Source organism: Lemur catta, chromosome 6, assembly GCF_020740605.2.
Source record: "Lemur catta isolate mLemCat1 chromosome 6, mLemCat1.pri, whole genome shotgun sequence".
Lineage (NCBI taxonomy): Eukaryota > Metazoa > Chordata > Mammalia > Primates > Lemuridae > Lemur > Lemur catta.
This window is the reverse complement of record NC_059133.1, coordinates 55,410,036-55,424,992: the sequence shown is the minus strand read 5'-3', so window position 1 is coordinate 55,424,992 and position 14,957 is coordinate 55,410,036. Positions and strand designations below refer to the sequence as shown.

Here is a 14,957-nt window from a genome sequence, read left to right as displayed (position 1 = left end):
TTTCCTGAGGCCCAGGCTAAACAGTCTGCATTGGCCTTGGTGAGGTAACACCACATGACATCTGTGGTCTCAGGTAAGACTTTATTGTGTGCTTGGGTGGGGTAACCCTCGCTCCTTGTGAGGTAGGGAGGCAAGGTCGCAGCAGCAGGAAGCAGCCCTCTTGGGTGTCACTCTGAAAATGAAGCAGTCTGGTGACCCCTCCTCTGCAGTGGTTTAGTGCCTTTCCAGGCTCCTGCCTGACAGAGCCGCCCCCAGTTCTCACTGTCCTCCCCGGACAGTGCTGGTCCCAAAGAGTCTGGGGTGAGAGTCCCTCATTCAGAGAGCAGGACGGTCTGCCTCTTGAAAGCAGGGATTGATGGTGGTCGTGATGGCACTTTTGTAGAGAGGATTGCTGTCCTGGGGAAAGACATTGCAAATTATGAGGGAAAATCCTAGGATTCCTTGTCCCCTTCATCTAGTTCTAAGAGGCCAGCCTGCAACTTGAGCAGGATTCTAGGAGCCAGTGGAAGTCAGCAGAGGGGTGGGAGGAGTTGGGGCTGAGCTTGGGTGAGGAAGCAGAGAGCAAAAAGGGGCCCAACCAGGGAGGGACAGGAGGCAGTTTCCTCACCTGCTTCCAGTTGAGTTGCTGCTGCTCCTTCTCGAAGCGACGGTATTCCCGACGGTCATAGATTTCCACTGAGAGCCGGTAAGCCAGGACCAGCCCCAGTCCCACTGCCACGATGCCCCCTATGCAGCCCAGCACAATGGTTTGGGTGTGGTCTGCTCCCTCTATAGGGAAGGAACAGGACACAGACTTCTGGGGGCTGGGGCATAGGGACAGACAAACAGTTGCCCACAATGTGTCCAGCCTCTCCAACCGTGTCACTGACAGCAAAGGGAACCCAGTAGGATCCAAGGTTATCGTCACTGCCCAGGGCCTTAGTCTTGTCCACTTGGTCCATCACCTCTGCCCCTGCCCTGGATTCAGAGCTCTGCTTCAGCCCCCAGTCTAGTTTCCCATTAGCTTCAGCCGCACATCCCCAGAGTTCTAGGCCCTGAATCAAACTTCCAGGGCTCCACTTGGCACCTCCACCCACTTACTGTCTTGGGGTCTCACTCTCAGTGTGACCCTGCCTCCAGCCTCCTCCTCCACCAAGAAGAAGAACAGCTGATTGTCCAGGGTCCTGTCTTTGCACCAGCCATCATCCAAGATAGGGGCCAAAGCCAGGGTCACGTTGGCATGGGCACAAGCTGTGCTGCAGTTGGGGGCCAGGAGTCCAGTCCCAAAGGCCCCACACTCTGCACAGTCCCTGTGTGGTGGATACCAGTGTTACCAGCTGGGCGGTTGTCACCCACTAGCCCCCACCCACAGCACAAGCAAGGAGAACAGGCAGACAGAAGTAGCTCCTCAAGCCCCACCGTGCCCCTGCTCCCAACATGCAAGACCTGAGGCCTCACCTGTGTCTCTCGCATGGTGTCTTGCAGCCTGGGCACTGGTCACACAGAGCACCGTAGTAGCCATCGAAGCACTGGCAGCGGTTGCATTTGCATTGTCCGTGCCCACTGCAGAGCCCTCCCTCGGGACTGACACAGCTGTCTGTGTCCCCGCTGCACTCGCATGCTCTGCCCGTGCGGTTGGCGTGACAGTAACATACTCCACATTGGCAGCGGCCAAAGCCTGGGGCAGAGCCATGTACAGGGTGACAACCATAACTCCCCCCCCCCACAGGCCCATGTATTTAGTCCCTTTCAAGTGTGCCAGACACATGCTCTAACCTAACTCATAACACCAAAATCTTCGACATGTGCCATCAGTGCCATGAAGCTCCCAGAGCCTAATTGCCTTGGAGGACCCCTCAGACCCTGCCCTCCTCCCAAAGTCTGGGTACCTCCACAGAGGATGCCCTCGTGTCGCTCACAGCTGGCATCATCACACTCGCACAGACGCCCGGAGCTCTGTCCGCTGCAGCTGCAGCGTCCGCACTGGCACCGTCCCTTTCCACTGCACAGGGGCCCTGTTCCATTGGGGGCCCGGCACCCAGATTCCAGATCCGGGGAGGACAGCTCCGCCTCTGAGCACTCACAGAGCCGACCCAGGCGGCCGGCATCACAGCTGGGAGGGAAAGGCAGAGGAGAGAGAGGTGGGTCCAGGAGTTTGACCATTCCTGATCTGTCTCTCCCAGGTTCCTCTAAACCCACGTTCTCGAAAGAGTTGGAGAGAGATGAGTGGCTGACGGGGGGCCAGAGTGCAGTGAAGCACTAAGGGGTGGAAGAGTGAGAAAGTTCTTATCCAGGGGAGGACTTGGGATGTCTAGGAGACTCCAGTGGGAGGGTGGAAAGTGAAGGAGGAAGAATACAAGGTTGGTCATTTGTGGGGAGCCAGGTGGGTGAAGCGAAGAGGGAGCCCTCACCTGCACACTCCACACTGTAGGCGTCCCTGGTCACTGCAGTGGGGAGCCTGGGGCTGGGTGTCACTGCAGTTACAACCACACAGCATATGCAACTCCACAGTCAGCTCCTCAGAGAAGCCAAGGGCCCGGAGCTTCAGGAGATGGGGCTCTGGGAGGCAGTGGGTAGCTTGGAGAGTAACCCAGAAATTCACCTGAGGACAGTGTGGGCAGATTATACACACGTGCACACCCCAGCCCACTGATCATCCAGATCCCTACCCTTTAGTAAATTAATGGATAGGCCAGGCATATTGGCTCATGCTGGTAATCCCAGCCTGGGCAACATAGCTAGACCCCATTTCTACAAGAAAATTTAAAATTAGTCAGGCGTGGTGGCACACGCCTGTAGCCGCAGCTACTAAGGAGGCGGAGGCAGGAGGATCGCTTGAGCCCAGAAGTTTGAGGCTACAGTGCGCATGATAATGCCACTGCATTCTAGCCTCAGCGACAGAGCGAGACCCTGTCTCTAAAAACAACAAAAATCAAACACCACATGTACTCATTATTAAATTGGAACTAACCAATGAGCACACATGCACAGAGGGAAGTAAAACTCAGTGGAAATCAAGCAGGGGGAAAGGGGGAGGAGGGAAGGGGAGAAAACCTACCTAACGGGTACAATGAACACTGTCTGGGTGATGGGCACACCAGTAGCCGTAACTCAAGCATTACCAAAGCAATCCATGTAACCAAAAACATTTCTACCCCCTTAATATTGTAAACATTTAAAAATAAATCAATTAAAGGATTGGATCATAACACCCATCTCCCAGAAACATGCCTGAGGAAGCCGCTCATTAAGCCCCCTCAGAAAGGCCGGATGAAGGACTACCCCAGACTATCGCGTTGTTTTCAGTGCCTAACCCCGCCTTTTCCTGCCTGCTTCAATTTTCCACGCCCGCCCCCCACTTCCTCCTGCCTATCCTGGAAAGCTCTCACCGTCTGGTTGACCTGGACATGGCTGCACTGTCCCCGATCCGCAGCCTCACCCGCCCTCTTCTCAGGACCCCCACACTGGGACCTGTAAGAGATGTGGACCCCAGGAGGGAGTGAAGAGTGTTCGAGGGTCACAGTGGATGACAGGCTCTGTGGAAAGAGAGGGGGTGGGTAACCATGTGAAGGCAGGACCCAACCCTACCTCTGCCCTCACCAGCCATTCCCGTTCTGCCAGCACCCCGCCCTCTGCCGCCTGGGGCTCCTTCCGTTCCGCCTCATCAGGAGGCATTTCTGGAGCACATGTGAGAACGTTGAGTGGAGTACCCGGGTTCCAGAGGCCTCTAATACCGAATTTCAGAGCAGCTGCCAGCAAGGGCTGGCCAGGTGCTGTAAATGTGCAGTGACCATGTTTGTCACACACCAAATCAGGACACATAACCTGGGTGCGTGCAAGGTCTAAAGGACAGATGCATCACACTGAGTGTCCTGGGAAATTTGATACGGTCTCACATTTTCTTCCCATGGATTTAGGACATGGTCCCTGTCGTCAAGAAGCCTACAGTCTAGTTGCAGAGAGATAAGACCTAAACCCAGGAAACACTTAAAAATGTTTGTGGTTCCTTCTGCCTGTACAATTCTATGGTTCTTGTGAAGAATATCTCTGAATGGTTTATAAACTTAATGAAGGCAGGCTCCAGTTCTCACATTCTTTATGTACAGACTGGGGACAAATGCCAGCCCTTCCATTTGTTCCCTGTGTGACCTTGGGCAAGTCACCTAGCCCCTTGTGTCTGTTTCCTCATCTGTAAATAGGTTAGCAGTTACGAAGCAGGGGTTCTGTTGGGGTAAAATGAGGTAGCAAACAGTATGTGCACCTAGGACAATGTTTGGCGTGAAATAAAATTTCAATGAATATAACTTTCCTTTCATACCCAAAGCAGGGCTGGCTCCATGCTCTCTGCACTCGACAGACACAAGATTTGTGAATGTGAGACTGAGTGAGTGAACTGTTACTGACAGCCACATGCAAACTTTAGGTAGGAGCTGTGGAATGTGAGACCACAGCTCGCTCCTTCTTAGCTCTGCCACCCAACCTGAGGGTCCCCTTCCACCTCTCCCCAGTGCTCACCCTCACCGTCGTTCCCCCACCCTAGCCCCTCACATTGTAAGCATCCATGATGAGCTGTACCACATTGCTGGAGTCCTCGCTCAGCTCCCCCACTGCAGACTTAGGAATCAGCTTACTCAGCTCCTGAGTTACAGGGAGTTGAGGGAAATGGTGGGTCACAGCTCTAGAAAAAAGGGCTCCTGGGGGTCTGGAAGGGAAGGTATATGGGGGCACAGAATGGATCTTTGGGGGAATTGAGAAAGGTTGGGGTGGGACTAGGGGGTCTGACATTTAGCTAGCTCTCACCTGATAGACGGGCAGTGTGGCACTGGTGACAGCAAAGATGGGTTGGATGTTTGCTGCAGAGAGGGCCTGGGCTACCTGACCCACAGATGGGTAGTCCTAGGGGAGAGAGCAGGAACAAGGTGAGCACCACAGGTTTCCCCTACAATATGCAAGGTCCCTCCACCCAGGGAATCCAGGAACCAGGTTCCACCAGCTAGAGGAGCCCTGGAGGCTTGGTAAGGAATAGAGACGAAATAGGGCGTGGGGTGACACAGATTTCCTGTCTGAGCAGCTGGGGGGACATGGGGAGGAAGAACTGCTGGAGAAGACGGCAAGCTATTTACAGGGCGGTCACCAGTGAGGCATAGGGGTCCTCGAAGGAAAGGAGGGATGGCTCAGATGGGGAGGAGCAGGTTGAGGATGGGGACTCACAAACTCTGGGCTGCGACTGTAGAGGCCATTGCTGTCCAAGTGGCAGTGTCCATCACTGGGCATGAAAATGCCACCCAACTTCCCATCCCCAGCTGTGTGGAATGTGTCATCTGAAGTGAACACCAGCAGCCGGGACACATTTCTCCAGCCAATCTGCTCCTGGGGTGCAGTGGGGGCGGGGGTAGGCTATATACAGGGCATGGCCCTTGAGCCACCCTAGCTCTATGAGCCAAGGACTCTGCTGGCCCCACCCTGAATCAGTTTATTGGTCCCCTTGCCTCCAGCTCCTTGCTTCTCCCTGCTCTCCCCACCCTCCAAACCAAGGCCACTGCTAGTGGAGGGAGGCCTTCTTATGAATTAGAAAAACATTCACCTTCCTCAAGGTATTTTACTGCAGTCCACCAGGTAATTGTTAAATACGCAAACGACAGTGACTACGGTATGAATGGCACCCCCTAGAACTGTGCACTACACAACCAGAGTGGGCAGTACTGTTCCCAGACAGTCCTTCAGGCTCAGATCCCAGACCCACCCCCTCACCTGGCAGAGTGCAGCCTGCAGAATGGCATCGAAGCCACCTTCAGGTGAGTCCAGGTTGCCGGACACACTCTGGCGCCCCACCTCCCGCTCAAAGGCCTGGGCGTCCCCCGTCAGGGACAGCACGTGGTGAAAGCTGAAGGGTGACTGGCAGCGCTCCACCCGGCTGGGGCAGGGGTGGCGCAGCTTGGAGGGCACCGTGCTCACAAAGGGCAGCACCGTTTTATCGACGAAAGAACCAAAACCTGGGAGAGGGGAGGATGAGAGCTCGGCCAGAAGCCGCTGGGCAGCAGCAGGACGCTGCCAGGGTCACTGCGGAGGACTCCAGGGGAAGTGGAGGGTGGGGAGGATGATCATGGACAGGGGTGTGCCTTAAGGCAGGGACGCAGTAACGGGTAAGGGCAAGGGTTGAGGCCACCGGCTCAGGGAAGTAGGGGGTGGAGGTCATTAAGAGGAGAGCACAATGGGGTCACAGACAGGGGCTTCCTGAGGGCAGAGGAAGAACGCCAGGGTGTAGGGTGTAGCAGCAGCCTGAGGCAAAGGCGGTGACCTTGAAATGAGGAGAGATGGCACAGAATTCAGAGCCAGGGACTGTGTGTGGCATCTAGGCCTTGTCCAAGAGACGCTGGCATCAGGACAGTTTCCAGATTGGTAGGTGCAAGACAGCTGTCTGACGCTGGGAAAGTATCTGAACGGTCTCTCCAGACTCAGACCTCCCAGAAAATGAGGGGTCCTACTGGACAGTCTCTTAAGTCCCCTCCAGCTCTGACCTAGAAGATGAGTGTCTGCGGGGAGAGATGCAGGAGCCTGTGGCCTGGCCAGGTCTGTTAACAACTGGGAGAGGACAGGTTGGGGCCTTTGAGTCCGGGAGGTTGGCAGAGGCTAAGGCGGTGGCTGAAGTCAGAGGCAGAGGCTGACAGGGTTGGGGTCCGCGCTCCGCTCACCAATGCGCACGGAATGGGTGACCTCCTGCAGCCGGACCAGCAGGGCGTGCCCGAGCTGGCGCACGCGTTCCAGGTCATCCTTCATGGAGTAGCTCAGGTCCATAAGGTAGTACAGGTCCACCGGGTACCCCGCGGCACGGAGGAAGCGGACCCGGAGCTGCTGGGGCTCCCCTGGCGGGCGGGTGGCGGGCGCGGGTCAACGAAGCGCATTCGAATCCCAGTCTAGACCTCTGCCCGGGCCCCGCCTCCCCTAACTCACCGGGCCGCAGCGTGACCCGGACCCTCTGCGGCGCCAGCTGGGTGGCCCCCTCGCCGCGGGCGCCCTGGCGGAGCGGCTCGTCCTGCAGCACCTCCTGCCGGCTGCGGGGCTCCTCCAGCTCCTCCCGCGGGCAGCCGCGAGCCAGCAGCTCGTCTCGCCGGGCGCAGCGCCGCGCCTCCGCCTCCCCCGACGCCGTGAAGTTCTGCTCCGCGAGGGGAGGCGCGTCGGGACCGCGGTCACGGTCCCCCAGCTCTGCTCCCACAACCACCCTGCGACCTGGCCGCCTCTAATCCCCCCCACCCCAAGTCAATCCCCTGAGCCCTTCTGATTCCCTGCCTCAACTATGTCCTTTCCCCCTTGACAGAGTCCCCCACTTCATATAGAAGTCCCCCGCTCCCCTCCTCTTATCTCAACTCCCCTTTTCCCCAGCCACCCACCCTTCTCCTCCCCTAGAGCCACAGATTTCCTGTTGAGATGTCAGGGACCTCACTACCACAAAAAAGTTGGGGAGCCTAGCTTCCTAGTCCAACCTCCCCTGCATGCTCAGACTAAAATTTGAAGGGGGTCAGACTAAGACCTACAGTTTCTGGGAAGGGAAAGGATAGGAACAGAAAAGGAGATAACACCTTACCCCTAACTGTCTGGTAACCCTGACCACAGGGGAAGGAAATGGTTACAGCTGCTTCTCAGCTGGCCCAGCTGCCAGGCCCTAATCTGGGGATTGGAGGAGGCAGACACAGACCCAACTGTCCCAAGAGGCCTAGCTCCCCAGCTCCAGACTTGCACCTCTGCCTCTCACCTACCCCAGATTTGGAGTCTACCCGTCCTGTCCTCCCAGATTCACCATGTGCCTTTCTGCTGGCCCTCTCAGCATCGGTAGCTCTGCCTCTGCATGAGTTTGTCCTCAGCTCTTATCTCCTGGCCTGTGCTGATCTAATTCTCCATCTTCTTGTAGGAGAGACAGCTCTGCCCACCTCCAGCTCAGGCACCACTCATGCTCTGCCAATCTGTGGGGCCTGTCTCTTTAAAGCATAAACAAACAACAGCCAGGGAGGTAACTATTCCCCAGCATCCTTCTTGGCCACTTAGGTAGCTCAAGCCTTCCCACTCCTCTCTCAAGCCCACAGGTTTCCAACTCCTTCCCTTCTACCTGCCCAGTCATAGGCTGCTACACACCTGGGAACATAATACCCCTGCCTTCAAACACAGACTCAGAGACCCAGTCACATACTTTCTGCTGTGGACTGAGCTCTGTCCCCCCACCACCAACAAATTCTTATATTGAAGCCCTAACCCTCAGTGTGATAGTATTTGGAGATGGGGCCCTTGGGAGGTAATAGGCTTAGATGAAGTCATAAGGGCAGAACCCTCATGATGGAATTGGTGCCCCTTCAAGAAGAGACAGCAGTTTGTTCTCTCTCTCTCTCCACTATGTGAGGACATAGCCAGAAGGTGGCCCGTCTGCAAGCCAGGAAGAGAGTCCTCACACCAGAGAACCAAATGAGCCAGTATTTTGATCTTGGACTTCCCAGCCTCCAGAATTATGAGAAATAAATTCTTGTTGCTTAAGCCACCCAGTCAATGGTATTCTGTTATGGCAGTTCATACATGCACAACAGTTCCCTCTACCTATACACAAGCATGAATTTCCACAAGCACATACTTCTTACCAATTTATAGTCACAAGTCCTCTCCATATTTACACAAAGAGACAGACATAATCATACGTGCACAGGAAATTTGCATGCATGTGACACACACACCCAATCATACATAGGAGTCCCATGTGCACAAACTCAGTCACGCATGAGACTGTGGAATGCACTCAGAAAATCATACATGTGCCTACACAATCACACACATATATCTAGGCTGCACATACACATACATATGGTTCAAAGGCCACAGGCCCATCTTTACCAGTTGCTTGCACCATGCACAGCTGGGGTGTGAGAGGATGCACTTCTGGCAGGAAGGGGCTGGCTGGCAAGACCCCAGAAGGGACAGTTCAGGATCCCCCCATTCCGTAGCCTCCTCTGGAGATGGGATCTTGGCATCCAACTCACGCTCACCTCTGCTCACGGCCAGCAGGAAAACCAGGACCATTGACAAAGCCACCATGGCCTGTAATAGGATATAAAAGATGACATGTGGGTCCTCAGGAAAGACCCCAAGCTCTCAGCCATCTGAATTTAGCTTGTGGTTGCCACTCTCAAAATTCTACCCCAATTCTTTTCTTTCATTTTCTTTCTTTCTTTCTTTCTTTCTTTTTTTTTTTTTTTTGAGACTGAGTCTTGCTGTGTCGCCTGGGCTAGAGTGCAGTGGTGTCATCGTAGCTCACTGCAACCTCAAACTCCTGGGCTCCAGCAATCCTCCTGCCTCAGCCTCCCAAGTAGCTGGGACTACTCCCTCTTGCTCAGGTTGGTCTTGAACTCCTGACCTCAAGCGATCCTCCCGCCTCAGCCTCCCAGAGTGCTAGGATTACAGGCATGAGCCACCATGCCCTGCCCTGAACCCCAACTCTTTATCTCCCCTCATAGTTTCACTTCTCCTGTGAATTCAGCAGTTTCTTCAAAAAGGTGGGAAGTGGCAGGTACCAGTCTGGGGTAAGGGCCTCAGAGAAGACCTGTCCTTCCTGTGTGCAGATCTCATGTGGCCAGGGTGAGCAAAACAGCCTGACAAAGGGTCTGGGGAGTGGGCCTGGAGCCACTAAGGTGTACACCCCACTCTATTCACCGAGTTTCCAAGCTGTAGTGGTGGGAGAACCAAACAGGAAACTGACTGGATTCTGGTCCTGCCGCAGTCACTCACTGGCTGTGTGGCAAGTCAGACTTTCTCTCTGGGCCTTCGTTTCCACATCTGTAAAATGAGGGAATTGATTAAATAATCTGACAGCCGTTGCAGTGTTCACAATCTTGGATTCTAAATGAGGGAAGAGGGCCAGTGAGTGGGAATGAGAGGAAGGAAGGCTGGAGCAGATAACAGAGTGTGTGAAAGAGTCCAGGAAGGGTAATTCTACTTGGTTGACATGGTAGCAAGAGGAATGAACATTAGGCCACAGGAAGAACTCACTACAGGTCTGGGATAAGGGAGGAAGGAAGGCCAGTGCTAGTAAAGATTTTTCTCTTTCTGTACTTTGCACAAAGGGAATCTAGATTAGAGAAAGCAATCTAGGGTGGAGGCAGGTAATTCCTGGAATGACCTCTAGGAAGATCAGGCAAATTCCTAATTTTAAAAAATTTATTTGATGCCACTACATTCTGGTGACAGAGCAAGACCCTCTCCCCGCCCTCAAAAAAACTTATTAATTAAAAAATTGAATAGGTAATCCATTACCACACTTCAAAAATCAAAAAGTTAAATCCCAATGGCCTTTTTTGCAGAAATGGAACAGCTGATCCTAAAATTCATATGGAATTGCATGGCACTCCAAATAGCAAAAACAATCTTGAAAAACAACAAAGTTGGAGGACTCACACTTCCCAATTTCAAAACTTACTACAAAGCTACAGTAATCAAGACAATGTGGTACTGCCAAAAGGACAGATATATAAATCAATGGAATAGAATTAAGAAATAAACATCCATCTATGGTCAACTGATTTTCAACAACGGTGCCAAAGCATTCAATGGGAAAAGAACAGTCTTCAACAAATATTGTGGGGAATACTAGATATCCACATGCAAAAGAATGAAGTTGGACCCCTACCTCACACTATATACAAAGATTAAATCAAAGGGCCAATGCAGTGGCTCACACCTGTAATCCTAGCACTCTGGGAGGCTGAGGCAGGGGGATCACTTGAGATCAGGAGTTCGAGACCAACCTGAGTAAGGGTGAGACCCCGTCTCTACTAAAAATAGAGAAAATTAGCTGGGCATGATGTCATGTGCCTGTAGTCCCAGCTATCTTGGAGGCTGAGACAGGAGGATTGCTTGAGTCCAGGAGTTTGAGGTTGCTGTGAGCTAGGCTGATGCCACAGCACTCTAGCCTGGGCAACAGAGTGAGATTCTGTCTCAAAAAAAAAAGAAAGAAAGAAAGAAAGAAAACATAGGGGTAAATTTTCCTAATCTTGTATTTGGCAATGGATTCTTGGCTATAACACCAAAACAAAAGCAACAAAAGAAAAAATAGGTCAAATTGAATTCCTAAAAAATGTGTATATGTGAAAATAAGTATAGAAAAAGAAAAAATAGATAAATTAGACTTCAAAAATTTAAACTTTTGTGCATCAAAGAGCACTATAAAGAGAATGAAAAGACAGCCCACAGAATGGGAGAAAATATTTGCAGATCATATATCTGATGAGTATCCATAATATATAAAGAACTCTTACAATTCAACAACAAAAGGACAAACAACCCAATTAAAAAATGAGCAAAGGACTTAAATATACATTTCTCCAAAGAAAATAGACAAATGGCCAACCAGCACCAAAAAAGATGCTCAACACCATTGGTCATCAAGGACCATTGGTCATCAGGGAAATGTAAATCAAAACTCACAATGAGATAATACTTTATATCCACTAGAATGGCTACAATAAAAAATGAAGAATAACAAGTGCTGTTGAGGATATGGAGAAATTGGGATCCTTATACACTACTGGTGAGAATGTAGAATGGTACAATCACTGTGGAAAACAGTTTGGTTCCTCAATAAGTTAAATATAGAATTACCCTACCCTATGATCTGGCAATTCCACTCCTAGGTATATACCCCAAAGAATTGAAAACAGATGTTCAAACAGAAACTTGTACATAAATGTTCATAGCAGCCCTATTCACAATAGCTAAAAGGTGGAAACAACCCAAATGTCCATCAACTGATGAATGGATGAACAAAATGTGGTATATCCACACAAAGGAATGCTATTTGCCCATAAAAAGCAATGAAGTGCTGATACATGCTACAACATGGATGGACCTTGAAAACATTATGCTAAGTGAACAAAACCAGTCATGAAAGACCACATATTGTATGATTTCATTTATATGACAATTAGAAGTCTACAAAAACAGAAAAGGCCGGGTGCTGTAATCCTAGCACTCTAGGAGGCCAAGGTGGGTGGATCATTTAAGCTCAGGAGTTCGAGACCAGCCTGAGCAAGAGCAAGACCCTGTCTCTACTAAAAATAGAAAGAAATTATATGGACATCTAAAAATATATATAGAAAAAATTAGCCGGACATGGTGGCGCATGCCTGTAGTCCCAGCTACTCAGGAGGCTGAGGCAGGAGGATTGCTTGAGCCCAGGAGTTTGAGGTTGCTGTGAGCTAGGCTGATGCCATGACACTCTAGCCTGGCAACAGAGTGAGACTCTGTCTCCCAAAAAAAAAAAAAAAAACAACAGAAAGTTACCAGGGGAGAAGGGGGAATGGGGAGTGACTGCTTACTCAATCAGCAATTTCTTTTTGGGGTGATGAAAAGTTCTGGAATTGGTGATAATGGCTGAACAATATTGCAAATGTACTTAATGCCACAAAATTATACACTTAAAAATGATTAAAATGATAAATTTTGGGGTATTTTATCATAAAAAATTAAAAAGTTAGATAGTGAGAAATCTCCCACCCCAGGCACCCCAGTTTCCACACCTACCCTAAATAAATATCATTTATTATCTTTTTTCTCATAATCTTTCTAGAGATTTTTATAGGTATACAAATTAATATGAATATACTTTTCAAATAGTAGAATTCTATCAGTGCTAGAATACACACAATTTTACACAGTTTTGTTTTATTTATTATTTATTTATTTATTTTGAACCCCTGACCTCAAGTGATCCTCCCACCTCAGCTTCCCAGAGTGCTAGGATTACAGGCGTGAGCCACTGCTCCCTATTTTTTTAACTTTAACTACTTTTCTTAGAGATCTTTCTACTTTAGAAAACTAAGAAGTTCCTTGTTCATTTCTATAGCCATAAAGACTTCCATTGCATCATATCATAGTTAATCAGTCCCAGCCAGGCACGGGTGGCTGACACCTATAATCCTAGCACTTTTGGAGGCCGAGGCGGGAGGATCGCTGAGGTCAGGAGTTTGAGACCAGCCTGAGGAAGAGCAAGACCCTGTCTCTATTGAGGCAGGAGGATCGCTTGAGCCCAGGAATTTGAGGTTGCAGTGAGCTATGATGACGCCACTGTACTCTACCCAGGGTAACAGAGCGAGACCCTGTCTCAAAAAAATAAATTAATTAAATAAATAAATAGAAAATAAAAAGACATAATCAGTCCCTCGATGATGGGCATTTAAATTGTTTCTAATTACTCACTACAACAAATAATGCTACCATGAAATGTCATGCGTTTATCATTTTACATGTGTGCAAATGAATCTGTAGGATAAATTCCTGGAGGATGTGCAGGATCAATAGATTGGTGTTATTTATAATATTGGACGGTATTGCCAACGTAAGCTCCTTAGGGATTGTGCCAGTTCACATGCCCTTTAGCAGTGTATGAGAAAGGCCAGCTCACTCCTTGTCACGCAGCATCCGCATCCTCCTCAGCCTGGACCCAGGCTCAGGTCCAGATGCTCTCCACGGAGTGTGGGGAAGGGGTGGGGTGCAAAGTCGTTGACCGCCCCCATCCTGCTGCCCACCACCTGTGACCTGAGGCGTGGTATGTGAGGGAGGAGCCTCCAGATACCCCACACACACACCCAGAGGCCGCCCCAGGGCTGAGCCTCCCCATAACCTCAGCCCCGCTTGCTCTGCGCGCCTGTGGTCAGGGAGGCTGGAGATGCTGCAGCACAAAGCACAGTTCTGACTCATCTCTCACAGGTGGGGCCCCTGCTGCCACATGGGTTTCCAGGACAGGACAAACACAGAGACCTCAAGCCCATTCGGCTCCCCTTAGAGGGGACCCTGGGACTCCTCATACCTCCCCTCCCCTTCCTCCTAATTCTTCCCTCTTCTCCCCTCCTTGGGGACATATGCCCTGCCACCTGCTTATCTGTCTCTTTCTCTCTCTCCCCTCTCCCCTCTCCCTCTGGCTCCTTCCTATTCAAAACTTCGATTACATCTCTCTGCTGCTTTTCTCTTCTCCATTTCTGCACAGTTCTTTATTTTACTTCCTTTTCCCTCCGCTCCTAACCAGAGAATGGCCCAAGGTCACCCAGGGCACTAAAGGCAGAGCAGGGACTGAGACAGGTCAGGCCTCTTGGCCTGTTTGCCGCTTGCCTCCCTTCCAACTCAGGCACCATCACCGTCAAACGTGGTGTCTTCTCCCCACTAACCCCAATAGGCTCTGCCTAATCCCATTTCTCTTTCCTTGGGGGTCTTCTTCAGTCTTCCCTTCTTTCTCTGGACCAAATGGTTGTCCCATTTCTCTGGGCTCCATTCTTAACTCCAAAACACATTCTGTTGTCCCCCTCCACAGCTGAGAAACAGCCTCTCCCCAACCCATCCACCTCCCAAGTCAAGCGGAACCCTCTGCTGCCCACTCAGAGTTGTCCCAAGTCAGGCAGAACCCTCTGCTGCCCACTCAGAGTCATAAAGAGGGAACAGAACAGAGCTGCTGGGCTGCAGTCTCCCAGGGGTGTGCAGTCTGTGGCCAAGGTAGCCACCGGGAAGAAGTCTGAGCTAAGGGCAAAGCATCAGGCAGCAGGCAAGGCAGCAGGAAATAATGTTGGGAGAACCCTCCGTTGATGCCAGACAGGCACTCAAGTAGCAGCACTCACACATCCCCACCTCTTTTCCCTCCCTCCAGCCCTACTCTAGGGAGATGGGGCAGGGGTTGTGAAACCGGAGGTGGGAACGGGACAGGGGATCTTAGGAATGTGGAAAGGAGTCAGAGCCTTTCTCAAGTCCAAAGAGATCCTGGGTGTCTAGGTCAGAACCTTCTTCCCAGGAGCTTGGGACCAGGTGGGCCTAGGCTTGCAAGGAGAGGAGGTAGGAGGGCCGGTGCCCTGGTACTCACAGGTGCGTGCAGAGAGGCCCTTCCTCTGGAGGCAGTTGCAGCCTTTGTGTGCTGATCTGGGAGGCTGCAGAGGAGGAAGTGACACGCCCTAGGGTGGGGGAGA

At 51.3% G+C, this 14,957-nt stretch overlaps 1 protein-coding gene across 5 annotated transcripts; it reads right to left on the bottom strand.

Moving 5' to 3' along the window:
* Nucleotides 1-62: 62 nt before the first annotated feature.
* On the bottom strand, nt 63-14,957 carry ITGB7 (integrin subunit beta 7). 5 transcript variants are annotated; one of them, XM_045553886.1, is made up of 16 exons: nt 14,855-14,957; nt 9,667-9,789; nt 8,851-9,054; nt 6,931-7,132; nt 6,672-6,842; nt 5,731-5,972; nt 5,191-5,349; nt 4,780-4,875; nt 4,528-4,617; nt 3,369-3,515; nt 2,391-2,581; nt 1,869-2,092; nt 1,438-1,657; nt 1,081-1,289; nt 608-768; nt 63-396 (listed from the first exon to the last, which is right to left on the bottom strand). In XM_045553886.1, the coding sequence occupies exons 3-16, from the start codon at nt 9,049-9,051 to the stop codon at nt 316-318; spliced, it is 2,394 nt and encodes a 797-aa protein (XP_045409842.1). In that variant the 5' UTR covers nt 9,052-9,054; nt 9,667-9,789; nt 14,855-14,957; the 3' UTR covers nt 63-315. The 5 variants fall into 5 exon arrangements, with proteins under 5 accessions (XP_045409842.1, XP_045409843.1, XP_045409844.1 ...); XM_045553887.1 differs by having other exon boundaries at nt 9,713-9,789; nt 14,855-14,935; XM_045553888.1 differs by having other exon boundaries at nt 9,742-9,789; nt 14,855-14,934.